Source organism: Eriocheir sinensis, chromosome 4 (assembly GCF_024679095.1).
Source record: "Eriocheir sinensis breed Jianghai 21 chromosome 4, ASM2467909v1, whole genome shotgun sequence".
In the NCBI taxonomy this organism is placed as follows: Eukaryota; Metazoa; Arthropoda; class Malacostraca; order Decapoda; family Varunidae; genus Eriocheir; species Eriocheir sinensis.
The window spans coordinates 1,937,006-1,953,892 of record NC_066512.1 but is presented as its reverse complement, the minus strand read 5'-3'; the positions used below and the strand labels follow the sequence as shown (position 1 = coordinate 1,953,892).

Genomic DNA, 16,887 nt, shown 5'->3' with positions numbered 1-16,887 from the left:
TGTATTTCCTGCCTCATATTCAAGTATATTTCCCTCCTCATGTTCAATAGATTGATCTCTTCAACTCCTTCTGCATATTCCTAAAGGCCATTTCGAGTTTCACCAACATTTTTGGTCCTTGCTTTGACGTTAAGTCTCTCATAATAATTGAGAAATGGATTGTAGCATCTCCACTGTTACATTAACAGCTAAAACTTTTTACTCTCTTTTCATTTTAATTTGATGTGTGTGTGTGTGTGTGTGTGTGTGTGTGTGTGTGTGTGTGTGTGTGTGTGCTCAGTAGTATGCAGTGACAGTCTCAGATCAATTCAATGTCCTCAGCACCTCTGAGGATCCTGTAGAACTGTGAGGTACCTTCAAACGTGAGACTTCGATCTGCCACGTAATTCATTGGAGAAAGCCCAAGATCTAGGTTTGAATTTACCTCGGTTGAGACCCTGGAGAATACTGAGGACAGTCTTTGTGCCAGACTTGCTGGGAATTGGCGCGTAGGACTAGAGCTCTCCTGAGGAGAGACAAGGAGTCAGCGCGAAGCTCCTCAAAGCTGGAGGCGAGACCATGATCCGCGGGTTGCATACGGTACTTACTGACGTGTGGCAATCTGTTACTATTCCTCCTGATTGGAAGAGGGGGCTGGTCGTTTCTATCTAGTAAGGAAAAAGGGACCGCCAAGACTGCAGCAATTGCCGTGGTTTATACTGCTCAATGTGCCAGGCAAGGTTCTTACCCATCTATTGCTGATGCAAAGTCGCAGGCAGCTCCTGAAGTTGCAGAGACCTGAACAGTCTGGGTTCACGCCTTGCAAGTCGGCAACTGACCGCATCCTAGCGCTTCGCGTACTGGTGGAGCGCCGACGTGAGTTTCGACAGGGGATGCTTGCAGCCTATGTCGATCTCAAGAAGGCGTTTGACTCAGAGCATCGCGAGGCACTCTTGGATCTTCTGCGATTCCGTGGGATTCCTGCAAGGACTATTGGTTTGCTGACTGGCCTGTTCTCTGGGACAGAGAGTGCTGTGAAGTTAGGGGGAGTTCTTGTCCAGCTTCTTTCCCGTGAATGCGGGAGTGAGGCAGGACTGTGTCCTTACCCCATCGCTTTTCAATACTTGTATGGTCTGGGTATTAGGCAGAGTTGTGGACCAGAGTCATTGTGGAGCGTCAAATAGCAATGCAAGGGTCACTGACCATGTTTTTGCCAATGATGCAGTAATCCTAGCGGAGTCGACCGAGGTTCTGGTGTTGGCTCTCGAGGCATTGCACGAGGAGGCGAAGCCCTTGGGACTTGAGGTCTTCTGGGCGAAGACCAAGGTACAGGTGTTTGGAGGCTTGCTGGATGAAACAGTACCGTCTGTTCATGCGTGTGTCGAGGACACTGAGATCTCGGAAAATTTCATATTCCTTGGTAGCGTAGTTCATAACAACGGTGAGTCTCGTCAGGAAGTCCTACGGCGGATTGGTCTGCCCCACGGTGTTATGGACTCGCTCAACACGAGTATATGACGCTCTTGATACCTTTGTAGAAGGACAATCCAAAGATCCGGCGGATCTTCTAGTCCTTTATGATCCATGTCTTACTCTATGGCTGTAAGACATGGACACTAAATAGGGACTTGGAAAGGCGGATTGATGCCTTTGGTAATAAATGTCTCCGCAGAATCAAGGGATATCGCTGGAATAACCGGCGACTACTTTGTGAGACTGATTCGAGGCCTATTACCTGCATAGTCCGTCAACGCCAATTCCGATTATACAGGCACGTGGCACGTTACCCAGAAGCCGACCCTGCTCATCGGGTTGTCTCCGTAAGAGACAATCTTGAGTGGAGGAGGCCAAGGGGACGCCCACAGAGTTCGTGGCTTGAGCAAGTCGATAGATCCTGCTAGGAGGTACTCAGGATTAGAAGGGGACCTGCATGGAGACTTACTTGCCTGGAGGGACCCCCGGACTTGGTGTCGTAAGGTGAGCGAAGTGACGCGTCTCCCAGCGTATGCCCCCATTGACTGATTGATTGAGTGAGTGTGTGTGTGTGTGTGTGTGTGTGTGTGTGTGTGTGTGTGTGTGTGTGTGTGTAATAATAATAATAATAATAATAATAATAATAATAGCAAAAATATCTTTAAAATGGTTTATTCATTTGTTGGCAGCCATGGGGTTGAAAATATACAAAGTACAATGAGATTTATGCAATGAGGAATGGGGGAAGTGGGAAAGGGTGGTTAGGGTGTGTGGAGCGTAATGTGTGTGTGTGTGTATGTGTGTGTGTGTGTGTGTGTGAGAGAGAGAGAGAGAGAGAGAGAGAGAGAGAGAGAGAGAGAGGGGGGGGGGGGGCTTTACTGCCCTTCCTCACTCTTCCCTCCTTTGCCAGAGAATGCGGATGAACTGGAATGAAGACAGACACCGATACATCATGTCGTGGATGGCAGCAGGGAACATTGCGATGGTGTTGTCAAATATTCCTGAGCACGCCGACGGCCATGTAATGGACAAAGCTGGCTGGACGCCTTTGCACCGAGCAGCGCAGCGAGGACTGTCCTGCAGGAGTGTTTGCGCGCTGTTAGACCAAGGGATAAACCCTCACGTGCTAACCCCAGAAGGTATGACGGCAACTGACCTGGCACGTCGCGGCGGCCACATGGAATTGCTGGACGAGCTCAGCAAACACAGCTGTTGCAAGGTGTGTAATAATATTATTATTATTATCATTATTATTATTATTATTATTATTATTATTATTATTATTATTATTATTATTATTATTATTATTGTTATTACTAGTAGTAGTAGTAGTAGTAGTAGTATATATTGGTATTAGTATTAGTATTGATATAATATTAGTTATGTTATGGCAGCCGTTAGACTTAAAATTTAAGAAGTATGACTCGTAGAACCAATATACTACAAATCCAAAACGAGTTGCGTGACGAGCAGGGAGGGCGGGGGAGACCAGAAGGGGCGCGGCTGAGCGTTGCTTCCTGTAGGTCAAGGAACCTCCGAAAATTTGCAACAAAAGTGTTTCAGCTGTTTTTGGTAGTATTTAGGATACTTGGTAATTTCCACGATGGCGTCCAGATGGCCGCTGAAACAATAAGGTGAATATAATTAATGTACTGTTATTGATAGCTTGGTTAGTTTAGTTTCTATTCCTGCGTCCTAGGGGTTCAGGGGCCATACTTACAAAGAAATTGTGTCTGACGTAAGTATCGCCATAACTAAGGTGATCTATAAAACCAATGAGAGGATTTAAATTTCGATATAGTAATTAGGTGAATAAGAATATATAAACGCACTGCAGGGTAGGTTCACCTTTCACCACTGTCTGTAATGATGACTTTTTCCCAATTACAAAAATCCTTGATGTGGAATTACACGCAGTGAAGGCATGCATGAAAAGTAACGGACGACACAGATCATTGCAAGAGTGCATTTCAGATAGATGATGACATACTCCTTGTTCATCTTTGAGTCTTTGTCTGAACGGAAATGCAGGCCCTCATTTCCACTCTCTGAGCAGTAAAGGAGACGTTTCAGTTGGTCTGTATCTTCCCCGATCAAGGTAGTGGAGAGAGAGAGAGAGAGAGAGAGAGAGAGAGAGAGAGAGAGAGAGAGAGAGAGAGAGAGAGAGAGAGAGAGAGAGAGAGAGAGAGAGAGATGGTTCTTGCGCACAGTGGAAGAAGTAAACAGGGAGGTGAAGGGCTTAGGTGCTAATAAAGGTGGGCGTTCTCGGGCCATGTGTGGGTGCCGGAACTTCACAAGACACACACAGGGCGACATGTCTGCCGCCCCAGCCCTCTTTAGAAGTGGCAGGGCGCTGTTTTCCCCTCCCACAATAATATATCTACCGCATGGTCTGCACTCCTCCCCAGGATGACTCACCCTCCATGACACTCTACCATGAGGTGCTCGCCATCATTAGTCAAGGGGACGACGTGCAAGCAGTATCCAGCCTCCTGTGTCAGGGTGCTCCCCTCGAGTCTGTGAGTGGAGGCTCTCAGTCGCCCCTCAAATTAGCTGTTGTAACTAATCGGTGCCAGATCGTCACTCTGTTGCTGGCAAGTGGAGCAGTGCTCCCGGCGGGCTTATTGCTGGAAGCCTGGCAAAGCCCCGACGTGACCTCCGGCGTTCTGGCCGCCCTAACCACGGTGAGTGTTCCTGCCTGATAAGTGGAGAGAGAGAGAGAGAGAGAGAGAGAGAGAGAGAGAGAGAGAGAGAGAGAGAGAGAGAGAGAGAGATTTACATAGATTTACATAGAAAATCAGACCACATAGACCCCATGGTCCAGACTAGGTGGTCTGTCCTTAAACCTAAGTGATTCTACATTAATCAAGAGAGAGAGAGAGAGAGAGAGAGAGAGAGAGAGAGAGAGAGAGAGAGAGAGAGAGAGAGAGAGAGAGAGAGAGAGAGATTTACAAAGATGTTCAGACCACACAGAGACTAAGGTCCAGAGTGAGATCGTTTTTGCGTTGTCCCCCGCGGGTCCTTTCCTCCCCGCCGCTCTGCCACACGGTCCCAACACCTGTCTTTTCCTCTCATCTGTTACCCATAGCTAACTTATGAGACAGGTGTTGGGACTGTGTAGCAGAGCGGCGGGGAGGAAAAGACCACCGGGAGTCAACGCAAAAACGATCTCGCCAGTCTGGTTTCACTATAGTTTTTGGATATATTAGTCAAGAACATAACAACATAAAGAGCTTGCCAGAGATCGGTAGGCCTATACAAGACAGCACCTTTAACCAAACCGCACCTAGCCTCAGTTTCCTTAAATTTATCTAACCTATTCTTGAAAGCATCTGTCGCATTAGCACTCACAACATGACTGCCACGTCTGTCTTACTCATCCACCACTCTATTTCTAAACCATTTCTTGCCTCTGTCTTTGTTGAATTTGATTTAACTAACCTGAACCCTTTACTTCGTGTCATACCCGGCTCTCCTACCCCCAAAACTTTACCATTATCAGACACATCTAGATAAATCATTCCGTGTTTCGCTTAAATCGCGTTTTGTCTGTATCTTGGTTATACCACTATGTTCATGAGACTCTTCATTACGGAAGGAAATGGATTAGGTCAGCATTGAATCAATATTTTTTGCATATATCACAATATATGTAAAAGTGGAATAAACATTTCAGACGCGTTATTTCACTTATACTCGTCGATATTCCTTTACTTTTGATTTTACAGAATTGTGACAAGCATATTTAGGATCCATAATCACTGCTACGTTTCACGTTGTTAAGTAAAATTGTCTATCTTGTATAAGAGGTGAGCTAAGGTAAATATTTTATAAACAGTTATCACCAAGAGCATGCACGAGTCTACATGATTATCTCCACTATGCCGAGAGAGGAAGGCAGCTGATCAGGGGCGGTATACTCAAACCACGCCTTCCCGACAGGCGCCAGGTGACAAAAGGCGCCGTCTGAAACGGCGCACCAACGGCGCCTTTCGTTTCGGCAGAATCCCGATACACAAACATTTTCAAATGCGCCACTGGCGCGCCGAATCGCTGAAAGGCGGGATTTCCCTCAAAGGCGCCTTTTCACGAGTCAACCAATCAGAGCGCCCGTGACAACTGTGGCTTTGGAAGTGCGGGCCAATCACGCAGCGCTGTCCGCAGCTGACAGCCGGTGCATGGAGAGAACATTCTAGTAGGGATGGGCAAGTACCGTTAATTTGAGTACCGTTAGTACCGGTACCAAAAACTCAGGTACCGTTAGTACCGGTACCGGCACCGGTACCCGAAGGAGTATTTTTTTATCTCAATGACTTCTGATGAAATTCCCGAGTGATCATGAGGCTTCGCGGCACCAGGTACCGGTACCGGGTGCCGCGAAGAATCGATTCTTCTCGGCACCAAGTACCGGAACCGGGTGCCGCGAAGAATCGATTCTTCGCGGCACCCGGTACCGGTACCTGGTGCCGCGAAGCCTCATGATCACTCGGGTGCCGGGAAGCGTCATGATCACTCGGCACTGAGCATTGCCGCTAGTACCGGTACCGTTTGGATCTTAGTGACGCTCGGCGCTCGCCCGCCTCCATGTGGTATCACGCGGTATGGGCCCTGTGTGGAGACGCTGAGTCACTGCCTCGCTGACCGTCTCCCCAAGTTCCCACCATTTTGTCCTGCTTTCCGTTTCCATCACAGCTCCCGTTTCCATTATTTTATTATTTGATTTATTTATTGGAGTTACTGGATAATTCTTGATGTCCGATTCTTTTTCTTTTTTAGGTTGCTAATAAATATTGTTATTGTTATTAGACTATGATCCAGTACTCATATCACCGAGATATCCACTCACTGAGTGGGAATGAATTGAATATTTATTTTTTCGATAAAAAAAATAGCATGTGTAGTTATTATGGATGTACTCGATCATAGTCTAATAAAAATAACAATATTTATTAGCAACCTAAAAAAAAAAATCGGACATGAAGAATTATCAATAAATCCAATAAATAAATCCGAGCAATCTGGTACCGGTACCAAGCAAACTGGTACCGGTACCGTACCGTTTAGCTGGTACCGTTAGTACCGGTACTGGTACCGGTACCTGCCCACCCCTACATTCTAGAATCCTAGCACGGCGCGGAGGGAGAAAATATGCGGATACAAGTGAGGGTGGGAAATATGTCCGTTGATAAGTTCGATCTTTTGAAGTGGTACATGTTATATACTGATTTAGCGGTGACATGTTACTCATTATATATAATAATCAAGTTTACCAGCATAATTAGTTAATAATTATGTGATAATAAGGCTATAGTAACTTTGCAGCGATAAATTACCATAGTGATACGTCACGAATTTCATGGTCATAGATTTGTAATATAGCATCAAAAAGATATTGATTTTGTCAGTGGTGATAGGCTAATCGGATTTTCAAAAGTTGTGATTTTAATAACTCGTAGCCTACTATCAAGTGATACTCAAATTTACACAGAAACCTTAAGAAAAGTACGTGTTCCTTACAATTAATACAGGTCATATTAACACCTTTGAGCTTGCGAAAATAATGCAGAAACAATACGTAGCCTAATACTCGGTAGTAACCACATTCCCGTGAACCCATATTAGTAAAACACCATTGATTTTTCTACCTACTGAAGTAACGTAACTCTATTCACTAGTCTATTATAGTGCCACCTCACACTGAGTGGATAACACAGCATTATATAACTGTTCATGAATCACAACTCAAAATCCCTAGAAATCATTCATAACTCCTTATTTGATTAGGTATTTTTTTTTACAACAAAGGAGACAGCTCAAGGGCACACACAAAAAAGAAAACAATAATAATAAAAAACCCGCTACTCGCTGCTCCCAAAAAAGAATCAAAAGAGGTGGCCGAAAGAAAGGTCAATTTCGGGAGGAGAGGTGTCCTGATACCCTCCTTTTGAAAGAGTTCAAGTCGTAGGCAGGAGGAAATACAGATGAAGGAAGATTGTTCCAGAGTTTACCAGCGTGAGGGATGAAAGAGTGAAGATGCTGGTTAACTCTTGCATAAGGGGTTTGGACAGTATAGGGATGAGCATGAGTAGAAAGTCGTGTGCAGCGGGGCCGCGGGAGGGGGGGAGGCATGCAGTTAGCAAGTTCAGAAGAGCAGTCAGAGTGGAAATATCGATAGAAGATAGAAAGAGAGGCAACATCGCGGCGGAATTTAAGAGGTAGAAGACTATCAGTAGGAGGAGGAGAGCTGATGAGACGAAGGGCCTTAGACTCCACTCTGTCCAGAAGAGCTGTGTGAGTGGAGCCTCCCCACACGTGAGATGCATACTCCATACGAGGACGGACAAGGCCCCTGTATATGGATAGCAACTGCACGGGAGAGAAGAACTGGCGGAGACGATACAAAACGCCCAACCTCGAGGAAGCTGATTTAGCGAGAGAGGAGATATGAAGTTTCCAGTTGAGATTTTGAGTTAAGGATAGACCGAGGATGTTTAGTGTTGAAGACGGTGACAGCTGAGTGTTGTCGAAGAATAGGGGATAGGTGTTTGGAAGATTGTGTCGAGTTGATAGGTGGAGAAATTGAGTTTTTGAGGCATTGAAGGACACAAGGTTCTTTCTGCCCCAATCGGAAATGATAGCAAGGTCTGAGGTTAAGCGTTCTGCAAGCCTCCAGTCTGGAGTCGTGTACTTTCTGTTGAGAGGGTCTTCTATTGAAAGAAGTTGAATAATGCAGAGTGGAGTCGTCGGCGTATGAGTGGACAGGACAGTTTGTTATGGAAAGAAGATCATTGATGAATAACAGGAAGAGAGTGGGTGATAGGACAGAGCCCTGTGGAACGCCACTGTTGATAGGTTTAGGGGAAGAGCAGTGACCGTCTACCACCGCAGAGATAGAACGGCCGGAAAGGAAACTGGAGATAAAGGAACAGAGAGAGGGATAGAATCCGAAAGAGGGCAGTTTAGAAACCAAAGACTGGTGCCAGACTCTATCGAAGGCTTTCGATATGTCTAGCGCAACAGAGAAAGTTTCACCGAAACGCCTAAGAGAGGATGACCAAGAGTCAGTTAAGAGAGCAAGAAGATCGCCAGTAGAACGCCCCTTGCGGAATCCATACTGGCCATCAGATAGAAGGTTAGACGTGGAAAGGTGCTTTTGAATCTTCCGGTTAAGGATTGATTCAAAAGCTTTAGATAGACAGGAAAGTAAAGCTATAGGGCGGTAGTTTGAGGGATTGGAACGGTCACCCTTCTTAGGCACAGGCAGTACAAAGGCATACTTCCAGCAGGAAGGAAAGATAGATGTTGATAGGCAGAGACGAAAGAGTTTGACCAGGCTTGGTGTCAGCACAGAAGCACAGTTTTTAAGGACAATAGGAGGCACTCCATCAGGTCCATAAGCCTTCTGAGAGTTGAGGCCAGAGAGGGTATAGAAAACATCATTTGGAAGAATCTTAATAACAGGCATAAAGGAGTCAGAGGGGGGATGAGTAGGAGGAATATGCCCAGAATCGTCCAGGGTGGAGTTCTTACAGAAAGTTTGAGCGAAGAGTTCAGCCTTAGAGACAGATGAGACGCCAGTGCTGCCGTCAGGGTTAAGGAGAGGAGGGAAAAAGGAAGAAGTGAAATTGGAGGAGATATTTTTGGCTAGATGTCAGAAGTCACGGGAAGAATTAGAAAAAGCAAGGTATTGACATTTTCTATTAATGAAAGAAGTTTTGGTAAGTCGGAGGATAGATTTGGCACGATTCCGGGCTGAAATGTGAAGATCAAAGTTAGCGGGAGTTCGAAGGCTCTGGAACCTTTTGTGAGTTGCCTCTCTATCTTTAACAGCACGAGAACAAGCATGATTAAACCGAGGATTTTTAGCACGAGGAGTAGAGAAAGTACGTGGAATGTATGCCTCCATTCCAGAGACAATCACCTTTGTGATGCGCTGAGCACACACAGAGGGGTCTCTCTCCTGGAAGCAGTAATCATTCCACGGGAAATCGGAAAAGTACATCCTCAGGTCGTCCCACCGAGCTGAACCAAAATGCCAGAAGCATCGCCTCTTCGGTGGGTCCAGAGGATGTAGAGGAGCGATAGGACAGGATACATAAATAAGGTTATGATCGGAGGAGCCCAACGGAGAGAACAGTTTGACAGAGTAAGCAGAAGGATTAGAGGTAAGGAAGAGGTCTAGAATGTAAGTGAATATAAGTTTACTACGGTGCTGCCACCCAGTAATTACTCTTGAAATTATGTGTTTCACACAAAACCAAGTTCTGAGGTTGTATTTTTAAGTAATTGTGAGCTAAGAGACAGGCGTTCTCCGCCATTTACTCGCTAAAAGGCGCCTCCTCAACGGCAGCTCCGACCCGCTGCTTCGCTAAGGCGCTTACGAGCCATGTTTTCAAAGATGGCAACGTCCAGCCAAGCTTTTGTGTGTGCACCTTTCGGGGAACGGCGGTGCGGAAAGGCGCCGTTGCCACGAAAGGCGCCTTTGAAAGCTTTGAGTATGCCCCCACAGAGCGAGAGCCGAGAGGTGAGGCCAGCCAATCAGGTGCCGCGTAACAAATGCTGCTTAGGCGCCAGATGAATACTAGGTTTGAATAGACTATAAGTCATGACATGGAGGTATAAGGTGTGGAGTCGACATCAGCCCCTGACCAGAAAAGCCGCCGAACTGTCATTTTTAGGACTGCAAGGTGGCGGATACCTGGCAGATGTCAGGTGTTGTCAGGTCAGGTATTTATGAAATAGATCTACCGCATCAATAAAATAAAAAACACCACCATCATAATGAATGAGACTGGGTCTGGAGGTCGCAACAAGGTAGTGGGAGTGAGCTCTCACATTGGTATCCCTCATCTTGCGGCCCAAAAAATGACTGTTCGGCGGCTTCACCTCAATGAATGGGATTAGCGGCCCATGTCGACTCCACCAATTCTACCTCAATGATAGCAGTCTTCCCACTTCTACCGCCAACACCAGCGACGACAATACTACTAACGTAAATCTCATTCATGCATTGCCTAACTTCGTAATAACTACCGATGAAGTCCTAAATGATCTCCGATCCCTTAAAACAAATAAAAGCCCTGGACCTGACAAAGTATACCCTATACTGCTTAAAGAAAAAAGAGCGAAATACTCTCTTCTCTCACAACCGTATTCAATATAACTTTGCAACAAGGCATCGTCCCTTCGGATTGGAAAAAGGATAACGTAACACCGATTTTCAAGAAAGATGAAAAAATACCGGGTAATTACAGGCTTATTACTCTAACTTCAGTTGTAGGTAAGCTACTCGAGAGCATAATTAGAGACAAAATTGTGAGTTACCTTGAAAGCCCCTCATTAATTAAAGATTCACAACATGGCTTCCGTAAAAAGAGATCCTGCCTATCAAACCTACTGACATTTTATAACGACCTCTTGTCAGTTTATGACGGAACCAAATCACTGGACGTAGTCTATCTTGATTTCCAGACAGCGTTTGACAAAATTTACATCATAAATTACTGTATAAACTAAAGCAACCAGATACTGACGGTCAGGTACACCAATGGATCGCGAATTGGTTGAGCAACAGACAACAAAGAGTGGTGATCGACGGATTTAACTCATACTGGGCGCCTGTCACTAGTGGCGTCCCTCAGGGCTCGGTTCTTGGCCCACTGCTCTTCAATATTTACATCAACGCAGTGGACGTTGGAATCAATAAGCTCATTAGTAATTTTGCAGACGACACAAAGATTGGTAACTCGGTTCTCACTAACGAAGACAGACAAAACCTCCGAGAAGATTTGCTTAAAACTTCAGCTTGGTCAGGTAGATGGGAGATGCCCTTTAATATAGATAAGTGCCAGGTTTTTCAAGTTGGATCAAGAAATTAAAAGTTCGATTACGAAATGCGCGGCGTTAACCTCAAATGCGTTCAATGCTTAAAGGACCTGGGTGTCAATATCACGTCAAACTTCAAATTCTCACATCAATGCATCGACGCAGCAAATAAAGCGAACAGAATGCTGGGCTTCATTAAAAGAAACTTTTGATTAAAGGATAAAGAAGTAATACTTCCGCTTTACAATAGTTTAGTCAGATTCCACTGTGAATGCGCAGTACAGTTTTGGTCTCCCCACCATGCAAAGGACATTGCTAAATTAGGTGTTCAGTGTCGGGCAACAGAAATGATCCCTTCCTTGCGCAACAAACCCATAACTTCTTTTCTCTTGAGAAACGTCGCCTCCGAGGAAAACTAATCGATTTTTTTTTTTAAATACTTAATGGCTTTACGAATATGGATAAATCAAAATTGTTTATGATCGCTGACACTTTGCGAACGAGAAAGAATGGCACAAAACTTGAATGTAAACAAATAAATTCAGACTGCATCAAATTTTTTTCACCAACGTTGTAGTGCGAAAATGGAGTAAGCTCCCACCTTCAGTGGTCCAGTGTAACACTATTGATTATTATAAAAACAAGCTCGACCGACACTTCCTTCTGCTTAATATTAACTAAAGTAGAAATGCAAAGTTTTGTAGCCATCTGATTAATGTAGAATCACTTAGGTTTAAGGACAGATCACCTAGTTTGGACCATGGGGTCTGTGTGGTCTGATTTTCTATGTAAATCTATGTAGATCTCTCTCTCTCTCTCTCTCTCTCTCTCTCTCTCTCTCTCTCTCTCTCTCTCTCTCTCTCTCTTTTGTTAAAAAAAGTTTAAGTTTTGTTATATGTTGTACACTATTTTACAGATAGCCTACAGAGTTCGGATCAACTTAGCACGCCCATCGCCTTCAAGTTGTCTCGGGCGGAAGTGCCGCCGTGGGCTACGGGCGTCAGACTAATCAGCATACATAGCTATGCGCTTACAATTTTATTTTTTTACAAAAGGGAGGCAGCTCATGGGCAAAAAAGAAAAGGATACTGAAAAATAGCACAGATAGATTGAATATTGCAAAGTATAGTTATAAGTGTAGGCGTGAATAAAACAGTTTGCATTGGAAAGAAGATAAAATGGAGACCAGAGGGATGCCACTGTGACCATCTTATGCAGCAGAAATAGTAGATCGGCCTGAAAGGAGACTGGAGATGTTAGAGGAACAGAATTCCAAAGATCTGAGTCAAGCTTGATCGGAAGCTTTCGAGATGTGTAAGACAATCGATATGTTTCACTGAAACGGCTGAGAGAGAATGTCCAGGAATCAGTTAGGAAGGCAAGATGATCACAAGCAGAACCCAGTAAATAATTATTTCAAACCCAGGACACAAAAAATCAGAAAGAAAATAGAAATGGACTGAGTGATTTCGGTAAACAAAGTAATGTCATGAATAACAGCCTGCCACTCAGGTTGAAGAGAAGGCCAACAGTTAATGTGTCTTGCCAGTCCTAGCAAACGGTTCAGAAATTTGGCGCATCACAAAATGATTGAAGCAATAAAGCGCACAAAGAAAAATAGAGAAATATGCTGGATGTAACATCCTGGATACCTCAAGGATTGGAGAACAGAGGAAGGTTGAAGATACCTAACGATTGTTAGAGTAAGAAATGGACTTGGGCAGGGCAGATGGACAGTCAAAATAGCAATGTGGCAAACCAGAAAATTGTAGAAGTAAGGGCAGAAAGAGAACCAGATGGAATGTACAACCGTTTACATGCCGTGTACAGCTGCGCAAAATTTTACTCGGCCCAAAGAGTCCGGTCCCCATCTGCATTTTCAGTTGTCTGTCCAGCAGCCGTTCGAAGAGTACTCGTCTGAGATGTGAATTTGAATAGGAGCTTCTTCAGAGCCCGGAAGGTAGGTCTAAGGTTGTTTGCATTAAGACAACCCTCGACACCTTTAGCAAAACCTCTGACATACCTCTATTTATCCCTTCTCAGAAGGGTTCTAGTCGTTCGTGACAGTTCCTTATCGGCCCGAGTCCCCAGTCAGCCTGGCGGCACGACTCTCCTCTATATTCTCCAGTGTTACCCTCGAGGCAGCTCCACTCTTAGAACCTGTCCAATGCACTTCTCGTTAACTGAGAGTGAGTGAGTGAGAGGGGTAGGGTGAGGACGTTAGAGTGAGTGAGTGCGAGTGGTAGGGTGAGGACGTGCCGGCGTGAGCTCCTCACTCCTTGGAACTGCTGAGTCGACAATGGCGGGCAGAACCAGAAGTCTGAGAGATTCCTGTTGTATCTATGAAGATTTTACAGGCGAGAAGTGGAATGCATGCTGTTTGTGTCCAAGGTGGTGTCATGTGAAGTGTGCTAATTTGACTGGAGTCAAGCAGGATAATGTACCTAAAATAAATTGGATTTGCACTCCATGTCTTCATAAAGCGTCTCTCGCTACCAACATTGTTGAAAAATTGGATAAATTCAAGCAAGAATTATCTAAAGAAATATCTGTGGTTAAAGATGAGGTTGAATCTCGGATGTCCAGTGTCAAGGAGGAGTTGAGTGAGGTGGCAGGCGTGATTTGTGATGAGCAGGCAGAGTCGGGTCGCGCCAGTTTTGCTGACGTAGCCAGACGCAAGAGGAAGAAGAATCTCCTTGTCGTGAAGGCCTCTGATCAAGACAAAAAGGCTAGAGTTGAAAAATCAAGTTTCCCAGGCATTACAAGTCATTCAGGTTACTGAATCAAGATTCACGAATGGAGGTAACATTGTTATGGACTTTGATAATGAGAAAAGGAATAAAGCGGCTCAGAAATTGGAAAATGTAGAGCGAGTTAGCACAAAAAGTGTGGGAAAACTCAGGCCAAAGACCTGCAATGTGCATAAGGAGGAGACCAGGGATAAGATAACTGAGACATTGTTATACAGGAATCAGTTCCTACACTCAATTCCTGAAGTTGAGCGGAAAATTGAGAAGATTATTAGCAAGCCTGCTGCTGGTGACACAATGAACTATATTTTGAAATGTGATCCAACTGTTAGAGAGTTGATTCATAAACATCATGACAAGATAAAACCAGAATGGGGAGTGTACACTGTGAGAGATAGATGCCATGCAATCATATGTTACCATTGTCAAAGATACGGCCATCTTGAGGCCAACTACACTGCCAAGAACAATAGAGAAGCCCCAAAATGTTACAAGTGCGCTGGTGATCATAAATTAAAAGATTGCTCCATGGCTGAGAGGAAATGCATAAATTGTGTGAGGTACAAGAAACCTGAAATCAACCACTCAGCGAATGACCAGTGTTGTGTAGTTCTTCAAACTGAAATTGAGAGAATTCGTAACATAACCGATCATGGCTATTAATTGGTGTTTGAGACTGGAAGATAAATTGTGTGTGATAAATGGTCAGCGAGTTGGAAATAATCGTTGGACATTGAATTGTGATAATATAAAGAAAATATCAGATATATGGAAAATGAAACAATGGATATTTGATACAATAAAAAGGAAAGATATTGTAATTAGCACGAACTAAAACATGGCCAAGTGACTATAATGATGCCATGTTTATTAAAAGGACATCAGTAGGCTATCCATGAAAGCAATTAAGACTCACTCACTCACTACGACGTTGTAAATAAGTACAGTCGCGCTACGAAGTGTTGAGACAGTTTTCATAATCTTTCGGACATGGAGCATCGGCTGGCGACATCTGGCAACTACCCTCGGGGAAACATTCTCTACCGACTTAAAAAAAAAAAAACTTAATTTTAAAGTCTAGTTTTGCACACACCTAATAAATATCAGTGATTCCCTTATATGCAATGAAAACTTTACAGTGTACTCATGTGAATGTGGCGAAGAGAAACGTATTGGAATGATAGGCTATGTAGCCACCCCATTCATTTACAGCGTCGCCGGGCCGGAGTAGAGGTCACTTCACTATTCATACCTACAAGTGATAAATAATATTATTTTGATCAGATGCATACAATTTACTCGACAGTGACGAATGGAAGAAAGTGGTAGGCTAGCAGTGCAGTACAATAGGCTATATTGCGTCGTCTGTCGTGTGTCTCGTGCAACTTTGAATCACATGTCTGGCCACTTGTCAATACTTCGCTTTGGATTTTACCGTTAATTAAAAATGTAGACATTTGAATTTGTGATTTTTTTTTCTTCAGAATCTCGCTGATTTCACACACACAAGATTTATATAGTCATGCATGAATGTCGTTCCCGATGACGTCATCATCAAATGAGAGTTCATTATGTAGTATTTATTATGCATTTCATCAAATGAAGTGCAACTGATTATTTTTTCATATTTTATAATATAGGGTTTATCACTACATCGAACGAAAGAGTAATATATTTGTGCAGTTATATATATATATATATATATATATATATATATATATATATATATATATATATATATATATATATATATATATATATATATATATATATATATATAGTCTTAATATAGAACTCATTTGAGTCTTTTAATGTCTTGAATGAAAACTGTATCAAAATTTCGGCAGAGCTGCTTAATATATCGTTATAAGGTAAAAACTTCTACTCTATTGAATTTATTTCCTTTCTCAATATCATATTTTGTGTCTCTATAACAAAATCACTCCTAAACACCCCTTCTCTTCGAGTAATATTATGTATTATTTGAACGAAAGTCATTGCAAACTGTCTCAACACTTCATAGCGCGACTGTACATATCGAGGATTATTATTGAGGCTAGCATCATTATTGCTGACGGCCCTGCGGAGCGCTGCGCTGACAGTGGAGCGGGGCCTGAAACCTCATCAACGGTAAACGGTAAACTTTGAGGTGTCCCACAACTCCCTAGGGCCCTCCAGAGGAACAAGCACCACAAACCGAATTGAGACTGCCACTACTTATTCCTGAGCACACCCCCGGTCCCTCAGCTTTTCAAGGTAGAAGCTCGGGACAGCTTTCTGGACTTAACGAAGTTCAGAAGGAGTCAACTGTTTACGTTTCTGGTGCGAGAGATACGGGGAGCAGCACATAACTCGTAGCCAGCTCTCTCTCTCTCTGTACCAGTAACTGCATTGAAGTCGCCCAAAACAAGAGTGTCACGTGGGGGCCACCGGCCAACTATAGAGTTCAGCTCGGCGTAGAACATCTCTTTCTCCTGAAGTCCACTTATCTCGGTCTGGTCGTATACTGAAATGAGAGATATGAAGCCCAAGGTATGCTTCAACCTCACCAGCATCATCTCATCAACTGTAGTAACCCCAACAAAATAGGACTGCAGTCGACTAGAAATGGCTATAGCTACTCCTTTGTGACGAGCAACATCGCTCTGGCCTGACCAGTAGTAGGTGTAACACCCGCTATGATCTCCCCATTGCCAGGTTTCCTCGTCTCAGAGAGGCCCATTAAGTCCACTCTCAACCTCTTGAGTTCAGCTAACAGATGGTCGATGATCCTCTGAGAGACTTAGTATGTTCCAGGCACCCACACGGAGAGACCCCGGAGGTCGACCCTGGGCCAGCTTTGACGAGTTTGTGCATCTCT

The 16,887-nt window shown here is 44.1% G+C and overlaps 1 protein-coding gene across 4 annotated transcripts in view; it reads left to right on the top strand.

Annotated features, from left to right (window-relative positions):
• LOC127007948 (ankyrin-2-like) overlaps positions 1–16,887 on the top strand; it is a 119,874-nt gene that overhangs the window by 79,296 nt on the left and 23,691 nt on the right. For all 4 annotated transcript variants that reach the window (XM_050879499.1, XM_050879512.1, XM_050879506.1 and 1 more), the window contains 2 exons: positions 2,363–2,671; positions 3,861–4,136. In XM_050879499.1, the coding sequence (XP_050735456.1) occupies positions 2,363–2,671; positions 3,861–4,136 (585 nt within the window). The remainder of the gene's footprint in view (positions 1–2,362; positions 2,672–3,860; positions 4,137–16,887) is intronic.